This window comes from Cornus florida, unplaced genomic scaffold (genome assembly GCF_030987335.1).
Source record: "Cornus florida cultivar Cherokee Brave unplaced genomic scaffold, ASM3098733v1 CherokeeBrave_3.0.0_Hap2_Chr03, whole genome shotgun sequence".
NCBI classification, from domain to species: Eukaryota; Viridiplantae; Streptophyta; class Magnoliopsida; order Cornales; family Cornaceae; genus Cornus; species Cornus florida.
Genome location: NW_026775573.1, coordinates 23,951,122 through 23,972,697, shown reverse-complemented (window position 1 = coordinate 23,972,697; position 21,576 = coordinate 23,951,122). Strand labels below are relative to the sequence as shown.

At 33.6% G+C, this 21,576-nt stretch overlaps 2 protein-coding genes across 5 annotated transcripts; both read right to left on the bottom strand.

Moving 5' to 3' along the window:
- Positions 1–238: 238 nt before the first annotated feature.
- On the bottom strand, positions 239–9,778 carry LOC132299964 (vacuolar protein sorting-associated protein 36). Its single transcript, XM_059796879.1, has 9 exons — positions 8,970–9,778; positions 7,966–8,169; positions 6,640–6,733; positions 6,178–6,235; positions 5,905–5,974; positions 1,644–1,779; positions 1,482–1,566; positions 811–864; positions 239–662 (listed from the first exon to the last, which is right to left on the bottom strand). The coding sequence occupies exons 1-9, from the start codon at positions 9,603–9,605 to the stop codon at positions 659–661; spliced, it is 1,341 nt and encodes a 446-aa protein (XP_059652862.1). The 5' UTR covers positions 9,606–9,778; the 3' UTR covers positions 239–658.
- A 2,975-nt stretch (positions 9,779–12,753) lies between these two features.
- On the bottom strand, positions 12,754–21,315 carry LOC132299963 (NADH--cytochrome b5 reductase 1-like). Of its 4 annotated transcripts, none has more exons than XM_059796878.1 (11): positions 21,291–21,315; positions 20,519–20,610; positions 20,287–20,429; positions 18,356–18,497; positions 17,541–17,631; positions 17,362–17,439; positions 15,908–15,988; positions 15,686–15,775; positions 14,763–14,828; positions 13,195–13,281; positions 12,754–12,941 (listed from the first exon to the last, which is right to left on the bottom strand). In XM_059796878.1, the coding sequence occupies exons 3-11, from the start codon at positions 20,408–20,410 to the stop codon at positions 12,849–12,851; spliced, it is 852 nt and encodes a 283-aa protein (XP_059652861.1). In that variant the 5' UTR covers positions 20,411–20,429; positions 20,519–20,610; positions 21,291–21,315; the 3' UTR covers positions 12,754–12,848. The 4 variants fall into 4 exon arrangements, with proteins under 4 accessions (XP_059652861.1, XP_059652858.1, XP_059652860.1 ...); XM_059796875.1 differs by lacking the exon at positions 21,291–21,315 and adding an exon at positions 20,768–21,253; XM_059796877.1 differs by lacking the exon at positions 21,291–21,315 and adding an exon at positions 20,798–21,253.
- Positions 21,316–21,576: the final 261 nt, after the last annotated feature.

The following is a 21,576-nucleotide window of genomic DNA, read 5'->3' as shown; positions in this document are numbered from 1 at the left end:
ATGCAAATATGATAGTTGAAAAAGAATAAGGTTGTGTCAAAAAATAATATTTTGCATAAAATGCATCATTTGAGCAGAATTGTTAAAATGTAGCATTTTGACACTGTAACACTATCAAAATATAGATTTCGCATCCGAATTTAGCATTTTACCATTGGAGATGCTCTTAGAGGCCAAAAAGTAAACTGGAATGTAAGTGAAAGTTAAAACCAAAATCTTCATCTAGCTAAAATATGACTTAACCTCAAAGGGTGTTTGTGTAATTTACCCTTAATTTTATTACCAGAACTTGAACAATTCACTGTTTTTTTACAACCTCGTATACAATGAGAAAAAAATGAACCATCATTAAGAAGGGCCTGCGTTGTTCCTTCATTTGATAAATTACACAAAAATGGAAGGGAAAAAGAAAAACTGATTTCTTTTTCCCCAAATCAACTTTAGTAATGGAGACTTGGGGTTCCCATTTATCAATTCTATAAATGATCTCAACTCATTTCTATGTTACAATGAACAAACACATGAGAAAGGTCCCTCTGCTATCCCTGCCACATATTCCGGTAATTGCGAGTGATTTCTGATGCAGCATATACCTGTGCATAATTCCTTCTCGTCCAGTTTATCGTTCGGGACAATGTCTTACATTGCTTTCTCCAATTTACCTAGAAATTTTGGGATAAAAGTTCAAGAGAAATTGACGATAAAATAACAGAAACTGTCAGCATTCACTTCAATTTATCGGAATTACAAAAAATGGGTTTTAGATCTGATGCATAAAAATTAAGAGATGGAATGATAAGAGCAGCTAACCTAGAAACAGATGAAGAACTGATCCATGCTGCATAGATCCCATGATCTTTCACTCTGTACAAATGCAAAATGTTCAGAAATAATATTTGATAATATTATTTTAACTTGGGAAGAGTATGCTTTTATTTCTACTACTTAATCAAGACATAACATAGAAATAGGGGACTAAAATGGTAAGAATAGTGCACGGATCATGAGGATGATATATATATTAGTGTGATAAGCACTGTATGCTTAGTAGAGGGGTGTTTTCCACACTTAACCCTATATATTGATATATATATATATATATATGTATATGTATCATACATGAAGAGCAATACTCCTTTAAGGTCTGCATGGAAGGGACATATTATTCTTCCTCCACAATTTCAAAATGTTACTGGGTTCCATAATACTCCGTCGTCAAACTAGTGCAGATATCAAAGGTCCTCTACAGCCATACAAGAGCCACAGAGGTGTGACTATTGTGCAGTGAACTCTGTTTCTTCTAATAATTTGAGCAAGTGCCACAAAATGTAAAACTTTTCATTTCAAATACAGCACCAGAAAGTTAGGAAATAATATCTAGACAGGCAAACGTTTCACATAAGAATAAAATTACATCATTTCTGAGGATCAAGTCATCACAATCAATTAGAAATCCTTTATATATATAGATATATACTTACAGGTATATGCTTGCTGAATCAATTTCTTGAAACAGATTGATGTAAAAACGAAATCCATCAGGGCTCACATCTCTGCACAGTAAACCTGCCAATAGTACATAATAGTAAACATTATCTTGACTGTGACAGCAATACCTAGAGAAACATTCTGCAAGTGCTTACCTTTGCTCTCAGCGGTAAGAAGATGCTCCTTTGCCATAGTTGGAGCAATCCCTAGCGTCATTGCAGCATCACTGGCACTGATCCCAGTTCGAAGGGTTTCAGGCTTTAGTGCAAGGACTTTGATTTTAGCAAAAACCTACAATTAAACAGCATAGGTTAGGTTGGGAACTGGACACAATCTGAAGATTCTGAACAAATATTGAAAACGTGCTGAAAATTTCAATGACGTCAACATACTACTACAAGGTAATGCATAAAACAGACAGAATTACGCAGGGGAGAAATCAAGATTTTGAGAGGGAAGCCTTGCAAAGAAACTAGCATCAATACAATATTAAAGGCTTTAAAAAAATCAAGTGGTGGTTGCGTTGACTAGTGTCCCGCCATCCAAGGCATATTCAAAGATGCCTTTTGCCATTTGGTCACCTCAATTGTGAAGCTGACATCATTATATATTTGTTTCATTATTTGGCCACAGTTAGCAAGCTCATAAAAAAGGTGTTCTTTTATTTATGGGAACAATATTTGCACTTCATAAAAATAGTTGCAATCCACTTACTTTTAAAAAGGAAATGACAAAATTTTCCTTCAAAAGCATTCCCATGCTACATAGTTCTCCTTAGAAGTACTCTCTTGTTTTTTTAACCCTCCTTAGAAGTACTCTTACACTCCACTTGTTAGATGCAATTGTGTCATTTATATTATTAAAAATATTACGTTTAAGAGTATTCTTGGGGAGTGCATGCATCAGTTCTTTTTTACTTTTTCTTTTTCTTTTTTCAATGTGTGCTTCTACACGTATTTTTAATAATATCTAGTTCGAAAACATATCACAAGAACATGGAACTTTCTGTGCTTAATACAAAGGTATATAAAATTGCTAATATTTTTTGGTAAGAATACTAGAATATCAAAATAATCAACAAACTAGAACATGAGTTCAGGAGGCATACGCTGCATACCCCTAACAAGCAGGGAAAGTAAAACAAGAGCATTCTCAACAAAACCAAGCAAACTAATAACAAATAGACTGAAAATTACTAATTTAGTTCTACCAAAAATTTTAAATGGAACTCGTTCTTGTATAAACTATCATATAAAGAACCTGTGTGTATTTTATGATCATGTAACAAGAATCTTACTACTAGTTGTTAGCTTGAGTGGTATTTCATGTCACAACAAAAGGGAAAGGTGTAGGATCCATGTCCAGGTTTGGAAATGGGTGCATGCATATCAATTATCTAAGAGTGGTAACAAAATTCATCTCAAAGAATTTCACTTCATACTTATTTTAATATAAACTATGTTACATGGACTCAACAACATCTATACCTTACAGATATGGGTCCAAGCATCAGATTTATCAAATCTCCAATTCCAATGACAACAAATACAGCTAAATATTCACAATTTGGGACATGAGTTGGGTGCATATCACTTTCCAAACAGAAAAATCATCTACAAAAATTCACTTTACATTGATTTTGGTAGAAAAGATGCATCAATTGTGTCTATTTATCTAAACATCATATCAATCAAATTGCCAAACACAAGGACATAGAAAAAAAGCTAAGTATTAACACTTTTGATATTTTCTATGAAAAAATGGTGCTGGATGTATCACATAGTTCAATATGGGGGTACTTAATCTTTTTTACATAATAATGTAGCAAAAGGAACATAACAAGAGAGTTTCATATACAATCATGTAATTAGCTTGGATTGCAAATACATTTGCAATGTACATATCCAGCTACACAAATGAGACACATTATCCCATATATATACCCAAGTATCGTGTTGGAAACACGGATACTTCACGCATTTAAAAGAATACATGTAATATAGGGTATAAACATGTAAAATATGTTCTTTGTCCAGTGTTCCAAATGATGTACTTGTTCCTTATTTTTGCTTTACCTAAGCCTACACTAAGATTCCTTGGAAAGAAGATTGTACCTCTCCACTTGGGTAAGGTAATCTCGAGGCGTTTCATGAAAAGCATTTTTGGTTAGATATTATCAACTAGAGGGTCTCCATTCAATCTCTCTTGATATTTCAAAATCATAACCATAGTAAGAAGGTAAGCACAAGAAGTTGCACCTTCGTTTCATATGCACTTTTTTCTTTCAATAGTTTTCAAAATTACGCTAAAGCTGCTTGTTAATAATCGAACATTATGCATCTAGAATTTCAAATGAACAGGCTTAACAATATCTCATAAAAAAATGTCAAAGGATTTGGATATCAAAATAGTAGGTAAAAATGTAAAACACACCATTTAATTCTGAAGATAAAAGAAAGAATGTCCAGAGTTTGAGATTTGAGAAAGATATGGTGCGCATGCCATCAATTAAAAGGGAACAAATTTAAGTAGATGTAATCAAGTGTGTATATATATAATATTTTCAATATAACACCATCAATTAATAAGGTGGATTGCTTCCCCATTGCCTAACAAATTTAGGAGAAATTTTTATTTTTCGGAGGTTGAATTTAGAAGAAATTTTAATAACAGATAGTAAAGCATATATGATGGCATATGTAAACTAGAATTACTTCTAGAAGAAACACAATAGGTAAGTGATATTATGGCTAGTAAGTACAAGAAACCTTATTGGAAAAAACTACAGCTGCAGAGTCTTTTAAAGAATACAGTAGTCATCAGCCCATAGGGTCCGTTTGGTTAGAAAGAAACTAATAGCATAAAGTGAAAGTAAAAGAAAGTGAAGTGAATGAGAGGAAAATAAATTCTCCAACATGCATTTGATAAGGATGACATTTTTTTTCAAGAAAGCTATGGGAAATTACCAATTCATGGTCTGGAATACGTGAACATACAAGAAAATAAAGGGCATTATTGTAAATTCAAACTTTCTAAATAAATCAAAATTATCATCTTTTTTTTTTCTTTGTAGGAAAATTTTATGCGAAAGTTAGGTGGTTATGGAAAATTACTTTCGCTTAAAGTTCTCCTTTTCCGGCCATCCAAACTTTTAAGTGTTACTTTCATTTCCCTTTCTTTCCTGCTATTTCCACCTAATCAAACAGAGCCATATGGTTATGATTTTGGGAAAACATTTCCAATGCTCCTTTCTTACCAAAGAAAAGGGTAAATACATAGCCAAAGAACCAAAGTGCACAGTCTTCTATAGAATCCCCGTATGGTTATGGTCTTTGGAAGAACATCTCCAAGTTGGCTTCCTTACCAAAGAAAAGGGTGGATACATTTCAGGTGAATGGGAAAGAGTGGTTTTGAAAAGATATTTAGTGCTGAAGATGCCATCGCAATGGCTATTCCAATTATTACCCATGTTCAATACATTACAATGTTTGAAGGGAAGGAGTCGTCTACAGCGACACTGAAACTTTTTATTATTCGTTCTCTCTTTAGTTATGTGAAAAGAAGTTCTTGTTCCTCTTTTGTTGATTTAATTTCTTTTTTGGATTCTTTGGGGCCTTAGACCCCGGTTTCTCTTATGTTTATGGGACGCGTTCCCCTATTAAACGCCTTTTTAAATTTATTATTACTTATAAAAAAATAAAAAAAAATACATTACAATCTTCGCCTTCAAAATCCCACTCGATTTTGCCTTCAAACTTTTGAAGTTGATCATAGAGTTCTTAAAAGGTCATTTTAAATGGCTTCGGTGGATAAAACCCTATCCACTGAATCAAATCTATTTGGAAGCACCATATTCCATCTGATGTCCCCATCTCTTAAGAGTAACTTTTTTCTCAAGCCAAATGCTTTACAAATCCAGGGAAAGATCATTATGCAATACATCAGCTCTACATATGTAGAGATAAGCTTCTTCAATTTATAGTTCTAGAGGGATTTAAAGCATCTAAACACTTTATACTAGATTAACTTCATACTCTGATGTTCCATTTTACAAGATGCAATATTTCTTACTTCTATTTAAAGTACAAATTTACTGATGAATGTATAGCATTCAGAATGTAACAGGATGGGGTGAGCCCACCACCGCCCACCCCCTCCATCTCACATTCCTAATGCTGAATTCAGAATGTGCATCACTGCTCTAATTTATTTTAAAGGTTACCTTCACATTACATTCATATTATTTATTATTTTAAGGATTGATTTAATTAAATCATATAATCTAACCGTGATCATGAGGAATAAGTTCATTCCACCACGTCCACTCCCAAAAAACAAAAAAAAAAGTAATATATATATGTTGATTACAATCCAAAACTGAACAAAATTAGAAAGAATAAATGTAACGGAGAATACCTCCTCGTCACTGTGGGACTTATTCTGGATGACCATGACACCACTATCAAACTTTCGAAGCATTACAGGACTGCAAACAAAACTGAGTTTAATAAATTACTCGATACATCTAAGCTTGATCTCACAATTGACTATGAAAATGCATTAGGATAGTTGTTGATATTAATTTATCTCCAGAATTTGAAATTTGTGTCCAGAATTTGAAGTATAATCCCAATTTCACTTTCTAGACACAGTGCAACTTAAATAAGTTGAAGACAATGCCAGCCATACACATCAAACTTCTCCCAAAGAGAACATGCTCGCAGCAAATCATCAGGTGAGACCAATTCTGTGCAAAAGGAAGATACTACATCAGTTACCAGCTTCTGTGAGACTTAACAAAATAATGAAATAAGATTTACAGATAAAAAATAACAATGAAATAACTTGCAAAACTAATCCATACTCTTATAAAGAGAAAATTTAATAAACTGCATTACACAGTGTATGCCCCTGCCCACGTAGGGTGGTGGGAGGAGGAGACCAGAAACAGCATAACTTTTGGCAATATTTTGCACAGAGTAACTGTTCTGAGGCTCAATCTCATTCTCGCGTTTGTCAGTTCAAGTATTCACTATTAACACAGCAGAGAAAATTTAATATATGTGTATTCGTGCGCGCGCGCGCACACACACACACACACACACACATATATATATTAATGTGAGAAACAAAAGAATTGCAGAACAGAACCTGTGCCACGGGCGCGATTGAAGAGACAATAAATATCTATAAGGTTGAGCATCCCTCCAGCTCTCTGTAGTGGGATTTTGACAAAATCTGCCAACTAAAAATAATAATAAACAAAAGCCCAATCAAAGGGGAAAAGAATATAACTGCTAGAACATAGCAATTGAAAACGTCATGAACAATTCGTCATTCAAACTGGAAATTAAATGAAAAATTCATAAATAAAGATTGTTTTGTATAGCATTCATCATTTTCATTTTCTGAATTTTTGAGAATGAGAACAATAAATATTTTCAAAATGGCTCATTCTCAAATCATTTTTATTCTGTAATAAACTCAAATTTCGGAAAACAGTTTACTGGAAACCCGCCATCTCCAGGAAAGTTTTTGAAAAATAATTTTTAAAAATACTCCATCAAATAAATGTCTTATTTCTTCTTCTTTTTCTTCGTTTTTTTGGTTTTTGAGAACAAAACTTTTTCAAAAATGATAACAACCAGGCCTTACTTTCCCTTTTCCTTTCCTTTTTGTTTGTGTGTGTAGGTGTTTGGCGGGATGGGGAAAGAGGTTGATTATGAAAAGGCAGCATGGATATGATTTAAGCCCTTATGCAGCTAACTTACTTAAGAAAAACAAACTATTGCTTCAGAAACGTACGCTCGTTAAAAAACGCAAGTATAAGAAGTATTTCCATTTCTAGCGTGTTCATAAAACCTAACTCCAGACTAAAAACTAATAAAATCACTAAATATAATACCTAGGAGAACAAAAATTCAAATACTACAGCCCTAAAAATACAATGAATAAGAAATAAGAAAAAAAAAAAAAAAATGACCTCCTAAGACAAAGAAAACAACAATACCCTGTTATATTCACTTTTTTTATTAGTATGGAGCATTACTTTTACATCTAAGTATATCAAGAAAAAGAAGAATTCTAACAGACTTTATTTGCCCAGGTACCCTGCCCTGCATCAATCCCCCCTAGTTATTTTTCTTCACGCATTGAACTTCTTTCTTCCGACTGAGAAGGTATAGAATATCTCAACCGCTCTATTTTAAACTCTACACCATCAATTATTTAAATAAATTAAAATAAAATAAAATAAAAATCAATCATTTATAGAAAAGGAATGTCTGCATGAACTTCACACCATCGATTATTTTAAATGCTGAGGTTGGCTGCATCTTAAGATTTCCACTGCACTCACATAAATCACTCTCCCTGTTCAAGGATTTTTTAATTTTTTAAATTTGCATGCATCTCTAATAAACATTGGTTAGTAACATAAGTTCAGTTAAACAACACACGAATAAATGAGAAGAAAACCTGACGGGACAACTGTTGGTGATACAAAGCACCAGCAGACTCCTTCGTAACTGGGGATGCAATACCAATGCTCAATAACCAATCTTGCATCTCTTCTTTGGAACCCATCTCCTCATCATTACTTGCATTGGATTGATTATTTGAGCCTGATAGAAGTTTTTGCCTCATTTTCTCGGCTAGCATCACCATCTCTTTAGCCTTGCTCTGCAAAACCGAGCATCTTGTTAACATAAACCATTTAAAATATAGATACGGTAGATACCTGATAAAAACAATAAAGAACTCATAATGAAAGCACAACCCTGTTTCAGTTCCATTCACAGTCGTGCAGGAGAATTAGCAAGCACACATCAAATTCTGAAGAGTTCAATAAGCCACAACATTACTGAAGCATGCTTATAATATGCACTAAGTGGAAAAGTGTTGCAGAAAACTATGAGAGTCATGCTTACAATACTGCTATTAATGCACTAAGTGAAAAAGTGTTGCAGAAAACTATGAGAGTTCAAAACAGTGATCATAAGTAACTAAATGAAATTGATTAAGGATATTACAATGGTAGAAAACAACACTAAATTTAGAAATTTTACCATTCAAAGTCCATTCAAAAAGTGAAACAAATAACACTTGTAATTTAAGCATAATCTCCTAACATCCGTCTTATTAAGATCCAACAATTCAAACTTAACTTCCAAAGGAGTGAACTCCGGGCTCGGCTAATATGAAATGCACATATACAAGTTATTCCTTGAAATGAAAGACAATCCTGAATTTGCTTTCTAAGAACAAAGAAACCTCAATAAATTCATACACATATACATAGGCCAGTTGAATTGAGTGAAATTTCTTATTTTCTACCGTCAACGACTCATCGTGCAAGATAAAATTCTCACTTTATTTTCTTTCCCTAGCACAACCTATTCATGAAATTTCACAAATAAATTCATACACAGATAGCTTTATTCATGTGTTGATATAGATATATAGTTACATTACATACATACCATAAGAGCATTCAAGTCCTGAAAAGCATCCTGCAAGCTTTTATCAGTACTCTCCCACATTTCCTGTTCCTTCCTCAGTATCCCCGAAACCCCAACCACCGGCATTCTGATTGCAACACTGGATGATCCACCGTCAGACAACCCACCTCTTCCCGTTTCGGATCCACTCGGGCCCTCCGACCCAGAACCCTCCCACGCTCTCCCCCTCCACGCCTCCCAAAATTTCCCCAAAAACGAATCCGGATCCGATTTCCCCCTCAGAACGAGGGTGATCACAATCGACTTCGATCCCCTCTCGTCGACTCTTCCTTCGGGGGTCGCCACAACTTGGAACCGAACCCTAGGGCTGGAGAACACCGTCTTGAGGGACTTCTTGCTCTTGGTAGGGAATATGTGGGTAACAGTGGCGAGAGGGACGGCGGCGGGAGTGGCGGAGCTGGCGGCGGCTGTGTCGGGCATCCAGAGAAGCCGGTGGGTGGTGAGGATCAGGATGCCCGATTTGAATAGAGGGAATCTAGGGTTTTCTTCGCACTCGAGGTCGACGGAGGAGAGGAGAGAGCACTCGACCTCGCCGGGGATGAGCACCGGCCGGCCACTGCCGGTGAGTTCCGCCGCCGGCAGCCATTCACCGGACATTGAGTCGCCGGAAGAACTAAAAGGTCATGAGAGAGAGAAGTTCGTTAATGGTAGATTCTGTAGAAGTGCAATATATTGACTTTCGCTAAACTTTATTTCTTTACCTCTCGAAAAAAATATATAGATATTGACTTTCGCTGCTGAGAAGTGGAGTGTTTTATCTTACGAACTGCTCAGGAACCTTTTAATTCAGATACAAGAAAAGATATAGTTAGTAATATATGTATATGTGTTATATATATACAGGGTTATTTAAGTCTCTTAATTCATCTAAACTGGTGTTGATTCCATGCTTAATGTTACATACTCTTAAAAGTGCATTAAAAAATTATTTATAATATATATTTATAAAAGGGAGAAGAAATTTGAACTCCAACTTTCTTCGATTACACTATATTTACTTTTGGTTCTTAAATTCATTGATGCATTATCTTAAATTTATAATATCATAACTATCCTTTATACAACTTTAACTTTTTTTTTACCTTCTTTACTTTTTTTTACTAATTTTTTTCTTTCTATTTGATTTTTCCAAAGATCCTCTCAAAGAAAACAATTTATTCCATAATAATAATTTTATTTTTGACGGTCAAAAGAAATTATTTATTTCATAATGACTTTTTTTTTTCTTTCTTTTTTCAAATAATTGAAAGGGATATCTATTTTTTTGATAATTTTTTATGATCCCGTCAAAAGAAATAATTTATTAGATAAAAATAACTTTTTTTTTTTTATTTAATCCTCTTCTTTTCATACTTTTTCTTTTCTTTTGGGGATCTTGACAAAAATAATAATTTCTTCAATAAATATTTTTTTTTAAGCTTTTTTTTTTTTTTTAAATGCCAAAAGAGATAATTTTTTTAATGATTACTTTTTATTTTTTTGGTCCGGTCAAAAGAGTCAATTTATTCAACATAAATTTTTATTTCTCGGTCCCGTAAAAAAAAAATTATTCAATTAATTTTTTGTTTCGTCAAAAGAGACCTAAAATAATAAAGATTAGAGATAAGGAGAGGAAATTTAAAAGAACAATTTTGTCTTTTAGAAAGTAATATAATTATTTATTTGTAAAGTTAGGGTTAGAATTGCCATTTCATTTAATAATTGTAATGCAACGTTGAAAAGTGGAGTGCAAACATGGCCTTCCTTTATAAAGTTTATTAAGTGGTATTTTCTTTACTTTTAAAATAAAAGTAAAGTAATAAAGAGTTAAGTAAAAACTAAATAAATAAAAGGCAAAGAAAGAAAATGTCAATACAATTAAACAAGAATAGCAAAACTACCAAAAACTAATATGTAGACCAAGAATATATATATATATATATCAAAAATCAATAAGTAGACAAATTTAAAATGAGTGTTTCAATTGAAGAGACCAACTAATTTGTATCACTAACTAATTTGTATCACTATTATAGCTCAAATATTTTTTTTACCAGATGATATGGAAAAGAAAAATCTCCAGAGCAGGCCTTTTGTAAAAGTAATGTACATATAATTTTTTGAGTAATGCTCTTGTGAAATGAGTCATGAGTTACCAACAGGTCTGTGATCTAAAGGTACAAGGCTCCTACTTCTTAAAGGAAGTTCAGGGGTTCGAACCTTAATGGAGGCAGTGTGTGTGAGTCCCAACTACAAGAAGAAGAAGAAGAAGAGGAAAAAAAAAAAAAACCATGAGCTCACTCTGGATTAGAATATTTTTTGAAGAATCGTAAAATGTCAAAATAAATTATTTAATATATTTTTCAATTCAAAGTTAAATAAAAAAAAGTTTATTACTCTACTCATAAGAGGGTTTTCTTTACTCTCTGTATGTATATTTTAAATAGTCAATAATATTCTCTCATAGGCGGAGGAAGAGATATTTGACTTCTAACAATAATCAACAACTAAACATAAAGTTTGGATTCTCTCATGTAACAGCACGTTATTGCATAAAACGGGATTCAAGCTCATAAATATATAATCTTTTGAGCATTATATGTAATTTTTTGGAATGTGAATTTTCAAAATGAATAAGTAAATAAATTTTTCCATTTTTATATAGAAGGTAATCCGCTGATTTTTGTAAGAGGGTGGGTGCCATTTTTTTTTTCCAATTTTTCAATTTCTTATATTTAAGTAAGTTAAGAGGTTGGCAAAGTTTCTACGGTGTAAAGAGGAAATACATTGTTATATCTGTTTTAGATTTAACGGTAAACTCGCGTCTTCATCCATTGAATTGAATGTGTGAAATCATATGTCTCTCCAATCTAACCAATAAAGACGCACCTCATGATTAGTTTCTACAAGTTAAACCGGTCTCTAAACAAGATGAAATCCTTATATTAAGGGTTGTAATCATCTCCCGATGGGTACTTTTGCAAATGAGGAATGAAAAAATCTCCATTTTATCAGATGTAACAGCAATAGTGCAAATCTCCATTTTATCACAGATATGGAATAACAAAATATAAGGACCCTCAATTTCTCCCATCATTAGTCTTAGTATCAACAAATTTAAGCCAAAATAGTAGTAAAACTTTCGGATAAATATGGGAAAACTAGAAGGAAAAGAGTATAATTAGTTTAAAATGAAAAAAAGAAGAAAGAAAAAAAGGCAACTTATCATGATAAGGTTAGTTCTTTTACTACCATTTTTATTTACAAATTTATATAATACCTGCTTCAATTTTAAATCATTTGAAAAATGTAAATTTTCTGGACATGATGAGTTATAATCTTAATTTTGCATATATGTTGTACTGTGTAAATATATATATATATATATATATATATATATATAAAGAATATTAATAAAATTTTATGTTTTATGTTTTATGTTTTAGCTCTAACATGTTTTACATCAACCAGATACCGGATACTGAATATATAATTGCTTCAAAACAAGCGGAATGCTGATATTCAAGACAATGTTACCTGATGTTTTTTTTCCAAAAATAAAATAAAAACATTAAATAATATAAATACTTAGCAATGTCCATGTGTCCTTATGTTGAGGACTTGACTTGATACTGTGAGATGCGTGGATACAGATCTGCACTCGATACTTGTACTCAAGTCCATGTAACATAAGTTATGGCTTATTAGATTCTTATAACCTTAAGAGCTACTAAATTTATCCACTGTGCAAAGTAACATTACAAGATGAAATCTCAAAAATCTATTATGTGGACATAATAATTCCAAGGGTTTATATAAAGTATATTTGGTTTTATTGTACAGAACTTGCAAGCCATTTGATTAGAACTGAAACTGCATCTCTTTTGAATATCCTAGTGCATGAAGATGAGCAGCCATGGCTTTGTCCATGCCCGGTGGGCCGCACCTCAATATCTGCAAATTAATGGATGATCATAGCTTAGTCTGTAGATGCATTGTATTTCACACACAAAACCAATTTAATATTAATGGACATTAGCCCAAACAGTATGATCTCTCCTTCCCAAAAGAGAGGTTGAGTGTCCGAATCCTGCTAGGGCAATGTTGTGGGTGTGAGTACAGTTGGTTTCTTGAACTTTCGGGAAAAAAAGAGAGTTTAATTGATATTTTTGTACGGAAAGAGGTATATTAAGTTTAAGAGATCAACCTGAATATCTGGTGCTGGTTCTGGGCAATGAGTGTTAATCATTTCCTTGGATATATGTCCGACACCGCCATTCCATGCTTCATGAGGCTGCAGATATATTAAAGCAAGCAGTTGGGAAATCAAAATGTTGACGAGTATTGAAGCACAATGGTAGTTTAATAAGCTAAGGTCGGGCATTTGTGCAATGGTAAGGTTGCTCCATTGTGATATGAAAGTCACGGGTTCAAGCAAGAAACAGCCTCTCCCCAGATCCCGCAGTGGCGGGAGCCTCGTGCACTAGGCTAGGCCTTTTAGTAGTTTAATAAGGTGAGAAATAGGGTCTTTATTCAATAGAGGCAAGTTGCGAACCTCTCATCGAAAGCATAAGCCATGAGTTTTATATAAATCAAAATATATCCTAAATATAGAAAGATGCAATTCCAAAATGGATGAAAATAGAAAAAGAAGAAAAGAGAACATAAACCCCAAATTCCAAAAAGTTCGGACTCTCTAAAGGTTGAAAAAAGTTACATAATTTTGTAGGCCATCACTGTCTTTATAAATGTATCTTTGAAAGTTCCTTGAAAAATAAAGCCTTAAAAGTTCACGAACTTCGGATATTCTTACTATAAACTAACTATTTTAATAGAAATTTAAAATTCAAACTGGATAGCAGAAAGCTCTAATGCTCCAATATTATGGTAAGAACTCAAATAGATTTAAGTGATGGAGCATGCTATACAAAGGCACAATAAGCAACACAGTGTGAAGCAGGTCCACCAAACTTTTTGATGTCTGCACATTTTAGCTACATTGGTGTGCCCTGAACCGTTTTCCTTGAGCCCACTAAAAACTATGGATCAAGCAATTGCATTTCTTCTGTAAATGCCATGCCAAAGTACATCATACACAACCATGGAATCTACATCTAGGTCATTAAAGTATTCCGTTTCACCTGACATGTTTCATCCTGGAAGGAACCTGAAAAATCAAAGGCACCCTTTATCTACCATCCATGATTCTGGCCACCTCAGCATGGTACAGTCCCAGTTATTTTCAGGTCACTGCTACTTTCAATGCATTTTGGCTTTCTATATTAATAGTTTTTGTTTTTTCTTTTGATAAATTTGATAATCGAATTTTTAATTGTTTTGTGTAAATAACATATATAACATTTCTCTTCATCTTTATCAAGAGAAAGCATATCATACACAATAAACGAAGTTCAAATTTCCAAATTAAACACAACACTGGATAATTCGGATTTGACAACATATCTCTGCATGAAAGATGCATTGCGTAACAAATATATTTTTGATGGGAAAAAAAAGAGCATCGTCATTTCTCAAGGTAGTTAAACATAGTAACCAGTTGATGCTTACATCTGCCAAACCTAGAGGAATTGCTGAGTGCCAGTAGAGATGGCAATAACAGAATCTACGATGATATTTGTGACAGTTTACACAAAGGGAGTGCCTTATAGCGTCAATAATGCCTCAAATTTTAGAAACACGGTTATTTTTCAGAAGGAATTAGAAAATGATATTAGGACAGATGCTGAACAAGAGAGAAGAAATGTGACAACTAACCTGACTCAGAACATAATAAACTTTGAAACGGTTGGAGAACTTGCTAGCAAACCCATCTAGTTCTTCCTGCAAAAATTCGGAATGAACTATTTTAATCGATAATCAGCATCCCTCTATCCGAATCCTTAGTTTTTAGTTTGCCTTTTATTTTATTTATTTATTTTGGGTGGTAAATACTGACATTTTGCCAATCTTGTTTTAATAGCAACACTGTTCTTCCTCAATATCAAAGACCCACACTACTTCAAATGAGCAAAGCAATAGCATTTCATGATATGAGCCACTAAGAAGTCATTTTGTACCTCACGAGATTCAATTCTAGAAGTACAATCTCAACTTGCTCAGCAGATGGACAGAATGAGCTCACTAAGGAGGCAATCCTCGAAGCCCTTACGGGCTTACCATGTAGGACACTGTCCCAACATTGAACATAGTACAGGTAACAAGGATTAAGTAAATAGTTGTCAAACCAATACCTTTACAAGGTTGATAATTTTAAAGATGAAAAACAGAGATGATAGATCAGCTGTCTCCCTATCACTTACACAATATATGTGTATACAAATAGTTGTTATCTAATTGTTAATTACATAGTTGGGAATATATACATGTACACTGCGGAGTCAACAACTATTTTGCCACTTGGATTGTGTTATATGTATTAGAAAGTGTGGTTTACCATTATCCACTTTGTCCTTGTCATAATGTCTGTTTTTTTTTTTTTTCAATAATTTTTGTGACATTTTTTTAAGCCGTGTCTGTAGTGCACTGTCATGGCTCACCAATAACAAGGGAAGACATGAATACTGAGCTGTTGTTGCCATGCTAAGACCATGTCGTATATTCAGACTTTAAACCATGGCCACCAAAAGTTGGACATAAATACATGAATTGAAACTCAATGAAGAGAGTGAACCATTTACCTTCAAGAGAATGTCCTCGAATGTAACATTTGCGTAGATAAGATGCACATTGGTTTTGTCTTTTGGGTTCCCTAATATGGCTTTAGTCACCTGATTTGTGTAGTCAGAGACAGAAACAGAGGCACATGTCTTAGAAGCTAGAGAAACAGATAGTCATCGGGGGGGAAAAAAAGAAGAAGAAGCAGTCACGAACTTCAAAGGTTAGAAGCGCAGAATAAGTACCTGAAACATTGGGGTAATGCCAGTCCCTCCAGCAAGCATCCCAAGTGCTCGAGATTGGTTTGGATTATATTTGAAGCGGCTCTTAAACAATGAAACATAATACAAAAAAATTTCAAGAAAAATTAAATTCAAAGCAAATTTATTTTATTTATCAATTGTGACTCATGCATTAAGGTTAATAAATATGATCAAATATATCCCCAAATGATTTAACCACAAAATTACAAATACTTCCTCGTCTTACAAAGTAGAAGGTCAAGGGTTCAAGTCCCCATAGGGGCAAAGTGGGTGTGGGTTTCTTGCCAAGATTAATAATATAATAAAAAAATAACGAATAGACAATGTTGTCATGAAAATTTAAGCAAAAAAGATACAAACCATTCTTTAGAGTTGAAATGACTGGTCAAGTCTTTTAAAAGTATTTTTCAAAATATGAGAAGAATATTGATGAAACGTGAAATGGGGAAATGAACCTGACTTTAGAGAAAAGCAACATGCACTACCTGGTTCACCATCCACATCTAAAAAACGCACCATTTAATCGCATCTTTGATACTATATTAACAATAGAAACCTTAGCCCAAACGAAGTCAAGGAAATGTTACAGAAACTAGTGTGAGTTTATCGAATTATATGCAAATGGTTTCTATATGTAGTAAATTATATGTAAATGGTTTCATTAAATTCACTACATATAGAAACTAATACTGCAACAACAATCTCTCTAATTATGTACTCTACTATTTAGGGATTCTATTAGATATAGGTGACAATGATATTAAAGAATTCAAGAATGTAAACCGAGTGTAAACAAGATAGTGATGAACCAGTATATAAAATATTGGGTAAATTGGCTGAAACAACGTACAGTCTAGGCTGGAGAATACAAGATCATTCTTTCCCCCCGATGCCTCTCCATTTCTATAGTGAATGGGAAAAAGAAGTTGCACTGATTACTTTAATATGCTAAAATTCTGTGAGGTAAAGTTAGTTGAGCTTATGACTAATATTATATATTAAGGACAACACCATGATAGATCTATGTTTGATCACCAACTCTCACAGTTCAGCAGCTACTGCAGTCATTCTGGTAGTGGTGGTTTTAACAGTGGTATTGATAATGGTGAAGATAGGACAGGCAGCACCGATTGTGATGCAACAGTAGCAAGTTCTAAATCAGTCATCTTTCCATATTTCATGAAGTAACAGTAGAGGATAGACTGATATCAAGATTTGAAGTATATAAACAAGCAAAGACATGAATGATGAGATGCTTGCCGGGAACATCTTTTGGTACAAAATCAGTGTGACAATTCATTTTTTTCCTTTTACTTTGTTTCTAAAATCGAGGTCAGTGTCATGGCACTTCAGAGCCATATGAATTTCTGGAAGCCACTTCACTGTCCTTGTTATATAATTAACATGTAATCAATCTCAACAACGAGAGAAAATACCTCTGGTCCCTTTACAGCCAGGTAATCGCCTTCACGCATCACTCTGAAATGGTGTGACATTCTTCCCATTGGGTACATCTATTGCAGACAAAACCAATATCAATTTGAGTTCAGGTGAAAAATCTTCAAAAGAATTAGAAATATATACAGAACATGAATGCGATTCAAAGATGGAGTACCTTGACAACTAGTTCAAAGTATCCAACATCTGAATCTAAAGTAATTGGGGTATATGGCCTGATAACTTCATCACCTTTGCTATCCTTTCCCCTGTTTAACAAAACGAGACATGATTAGTAATCTGATGTCAGTCATCAGTCCAACCAAGCGACCAGCTACTGCAATATAAGCATTCAAGATTCAGGAAGTGCTTGGTGCTGAAAACAACTTTGAATTTCTAATTAAATAAAAAAATAAGTTAGAATAAATGTGTAAAAGTAGAGGAAGCTAGTGGAAAAAACAAAACTCAGCAGGAGAATCTGGAATACTTCAGAGAATGTTTCATACAGCTGGTTTGGTTGAGAAAAACCTAGTGCATCTAAGGGATCAAAAGGCATTGTTATCATCTATTGAAGTCTTGGCAAATTCATAATTATAATGAATCATTTTCTTAAATAAAACATGCCTAGTATGGGATTAGGCGATTTGTAAAACTCGTAAAAAAAATAGGCAGACTTTGAAATGTTTCCAGAACTTTGTAGAAGCAAATGATCATCCTCTGTAAGTCAGTCACATCAATAGGCAATGCTAACAGATATAATCCTCTAGGTGAGTGTTTTTCGCCACTCTACCAATACTTGGTTATAAAGCAATCCCAGACGTGATGTCTCAACATACATACAACTGTTTAATGTGAGTGAATATGTATATATATATATATATATATATATATATATATATATATATTCCTGACCACCATCCAGCACAAGCTGAAAGGTTCAGATACAACAGTAATTAATAGAAATTGGAAGATAGTAAAGACTATTACGTAAACCTGCATCTTATGAAATATCCGGTAGGGAGCCCCAACACTGAAGTAGGAGTTGGAAGAGCAAATCTAAACTTCGCAGAATTATGGCTGAGCTGAGTTCTTTTCACAAGTTTGAACTCCTTAAAAATCTGAGGGTCTAAGCAGCCTAAAAAACATCATTGAGATAGTCAATTTGCAAGAAACAAGAACTTGCGCACCACTTTAAACACATGATGGCCAAAAAAATTAAAAGAGAATGAAAATATTGGGGCAGAAGATATGAGCAATTAAAAGGAAAAACAAACCAGGCAAAGGCAAGCCTTTTCAAACCCAACCCTAGGAATATCTTCCCCCTTACCAAACATTAACTTAAAATCCTTAGAACACGACACAAAACTAAAATTTAAACTAACAATTTAAGGAACCTGTCATCAATAGTTTCAAATAGATAAGCTTACTTCTAATTCTGAGGGTCCAAGCAACTATACCTCTATAAGTTCCTCATATTTGCAAATTACCGAGGAACAAATTCAGAATTTCACAACTGGAAAAAAATAAAAACTAATAAGCAAATGCTGGAAATAACAATTAGTGTGGATGAGAAAATGGGACAAGGGAATCTGCTATGAGATATGACCATACAATCTTCAGTGTTTACAAAGGATCACAAGGCAAGAGTGAAATTTGATACCAAGTCAGGTTTATGAAGGATAATTCAGTTTTATTTAGGAAGTAAAAAGAGCAATCTCTAGACATGTGATTGAGAATGAAGCTTTGTTGCTGTATTCTTCACAAATATGTGTCTTCCTTGTCTTCGAAGTTTTCTCGGATGACTCAAGACACTTTGACACATTACAACCCAATTTTTGAGTAGGAAATTACCAAACACGTGACTCATATACCTAACAAAAATAAAGATATGTGTTTCTAGTAAATGTTTTATGGCTAAAATGATGATATAGTTGAGATATATTTCACCCATTCGAACAAGAATATTTGGTGGAAGCAAAATAGGATCAATGTTAATAAACTGAATATTCAAACAAGAATTCTCATTATTTGATAGAGACATCATTTGCAAATTAAAGAACTTGTGATGACAAACGAAGACTCAGACGTAGTACGTGAAGAAATGATCATTCTAATGCTTGAATTGAGAATTCCATTCATACAAACTCATTCCTTTTATGTTCTCATATCTAAGGCACAAAAACATCCTTTAAAATGGTGTCACCAAGAAAAAGGAGTGACTGCAGGAGCATATAAAACCACACAGTTAAGGAACACTTAATATTAATTCTCTATATATGCGACTAATGGACTCTCTTCAAAGCCATGAAAATATACCCACTGCAAATGCTTGGTAAAATAATTAGATAATTTACTTTCAAATAGGAAGTCTCAAATTGTATCCAAAATCAAAACTTCATTCTTAAAAAGAATAAATTACTGATGAAAAAATAAAATTGCAAACTACGGTTTACGGTTGCTTTGCTTTCTCAAACAGTTAAATAATAATAATAATAATAAAGGAAAATAATCACCTCAAAAGGGGCAAAGGAGTGTATAAGTTTAGTTGAATGGAAGTTTATGATCTACATTTCGTCAATAACCAAATGGATAATGGGAACACAATAAAAGCTGAAGAAAACACGGATTTAAAATCCAAACAGACAAGTGACAAACTAATAATGCAGAGACTACTATAAGTCAAATAGTTCCCAAAATCACTATGATACAATTCAAAAAACAGGATAAATTCATAAAAAAGTGATTCATCGATAAGGAAAGCATTAAAAAAGCTGAAGAAAACACAGATTTAAATTCCAAACAGACAAGTGAAAAACTAATGATCCAGAAACTACTACAACAATAATAACTATTCATATCAATTCAAATAGTTCCCAATATTCAATAAACAGGAGAGAATTATATAAAGATGATTAATCTCAGACCCTTGGCCTTGGCCTTCGCTTTCTTCCTGAAATAAATATAGGCAGCTGTGATGCCAATGCTGACAAGAGAAATGCCAACACACAGCGCCTTGGTGCCAACGTCTGGCAGCAGTGAGTACTCCATACTTGTCAACCAGGGCGCCCTAAGTTTCAGAAATGTGCCAGTCATATTGCCAAATGACGGTTCTGGCATACTTTCAAACACTTAGAAATCACATCTTAGATTTAATACCTGAACCTTATGCTTTGCTTGCTCTTCTCATCTTTCTTCTTCTACCTTTTCTTCCCTTTTTTTGAATCAGCTTGTGGGAGATTGATTGAAAGCTACATGAAGCAAAGAATCTGTCACTTCAAAACCCTTTTCAAAAAGAAAACCATCAAAGCAAAGAAGGAACTGATTTGATAGTGGGTTCAGCAACAGATAAAGAAATAGGCTCTTAATTGTTTTCAATTTGGTTTCACTAAGAGTAGGAAATATTACCTCCATCCGTGGAGAGATTTCAGAAATTACCTCTGAAACTAGTTGACGTAAAGTTGAGACATGGATGAGAGATGAACTAAGTCACTCTCTCCCAGAATTGGCAGATGGAGAAGCATAAGCTTCATCAATGCCCTAATTTGCCCAATTGGGTCAAAAACATTATATATATATATATATATGACAGAGAAACACTTGGGATGTGAAATTGCAGAGTCACTGAGTACAGAATGCTTGAAGGTAGTGGTTATAAACTTAGAAACAACAGGACTTAATTTATAATTAAAGAGTGATAATTCCAAAATCTAAATTCTGGGTTTACCAAGATCTTTCAAAATTCACATTAAACAGAACAAATTACAAATCTTCAATGTAACATAATGATTTTATATAAATTCTATTTGAACTTTTTTTCCACATTTCCTCTGTGAACACGTAAACCCATTTGGAAAGACAGCTTAATATTGTCATTAACTGAATCAAATATAAATATCACATAACCAAAAGCATTAGAAACACAACCCACATGGTAAAGTTTCCCTTGGATTGCTGCCCAATACAATCGTCTAAATTTGTACAGATTATATAACTGCCATAAACTTCTCCTAAGGTGACGTGGAATATCACAATAACCCTCTTTTGAAATTTAAGATTCTTGTTGACCTGACTTGACTTGTGCACACTCCTTCTTTCCTTTCCTGCTGAGATTGATGCTGAGATTGATCCTTACTACCATCTTTCACAATCCGCTCCATTGTGTAAATATTATTTTCTTTGCAAACTCTTCGCATAAATTTGTATAGAGAGAAAGT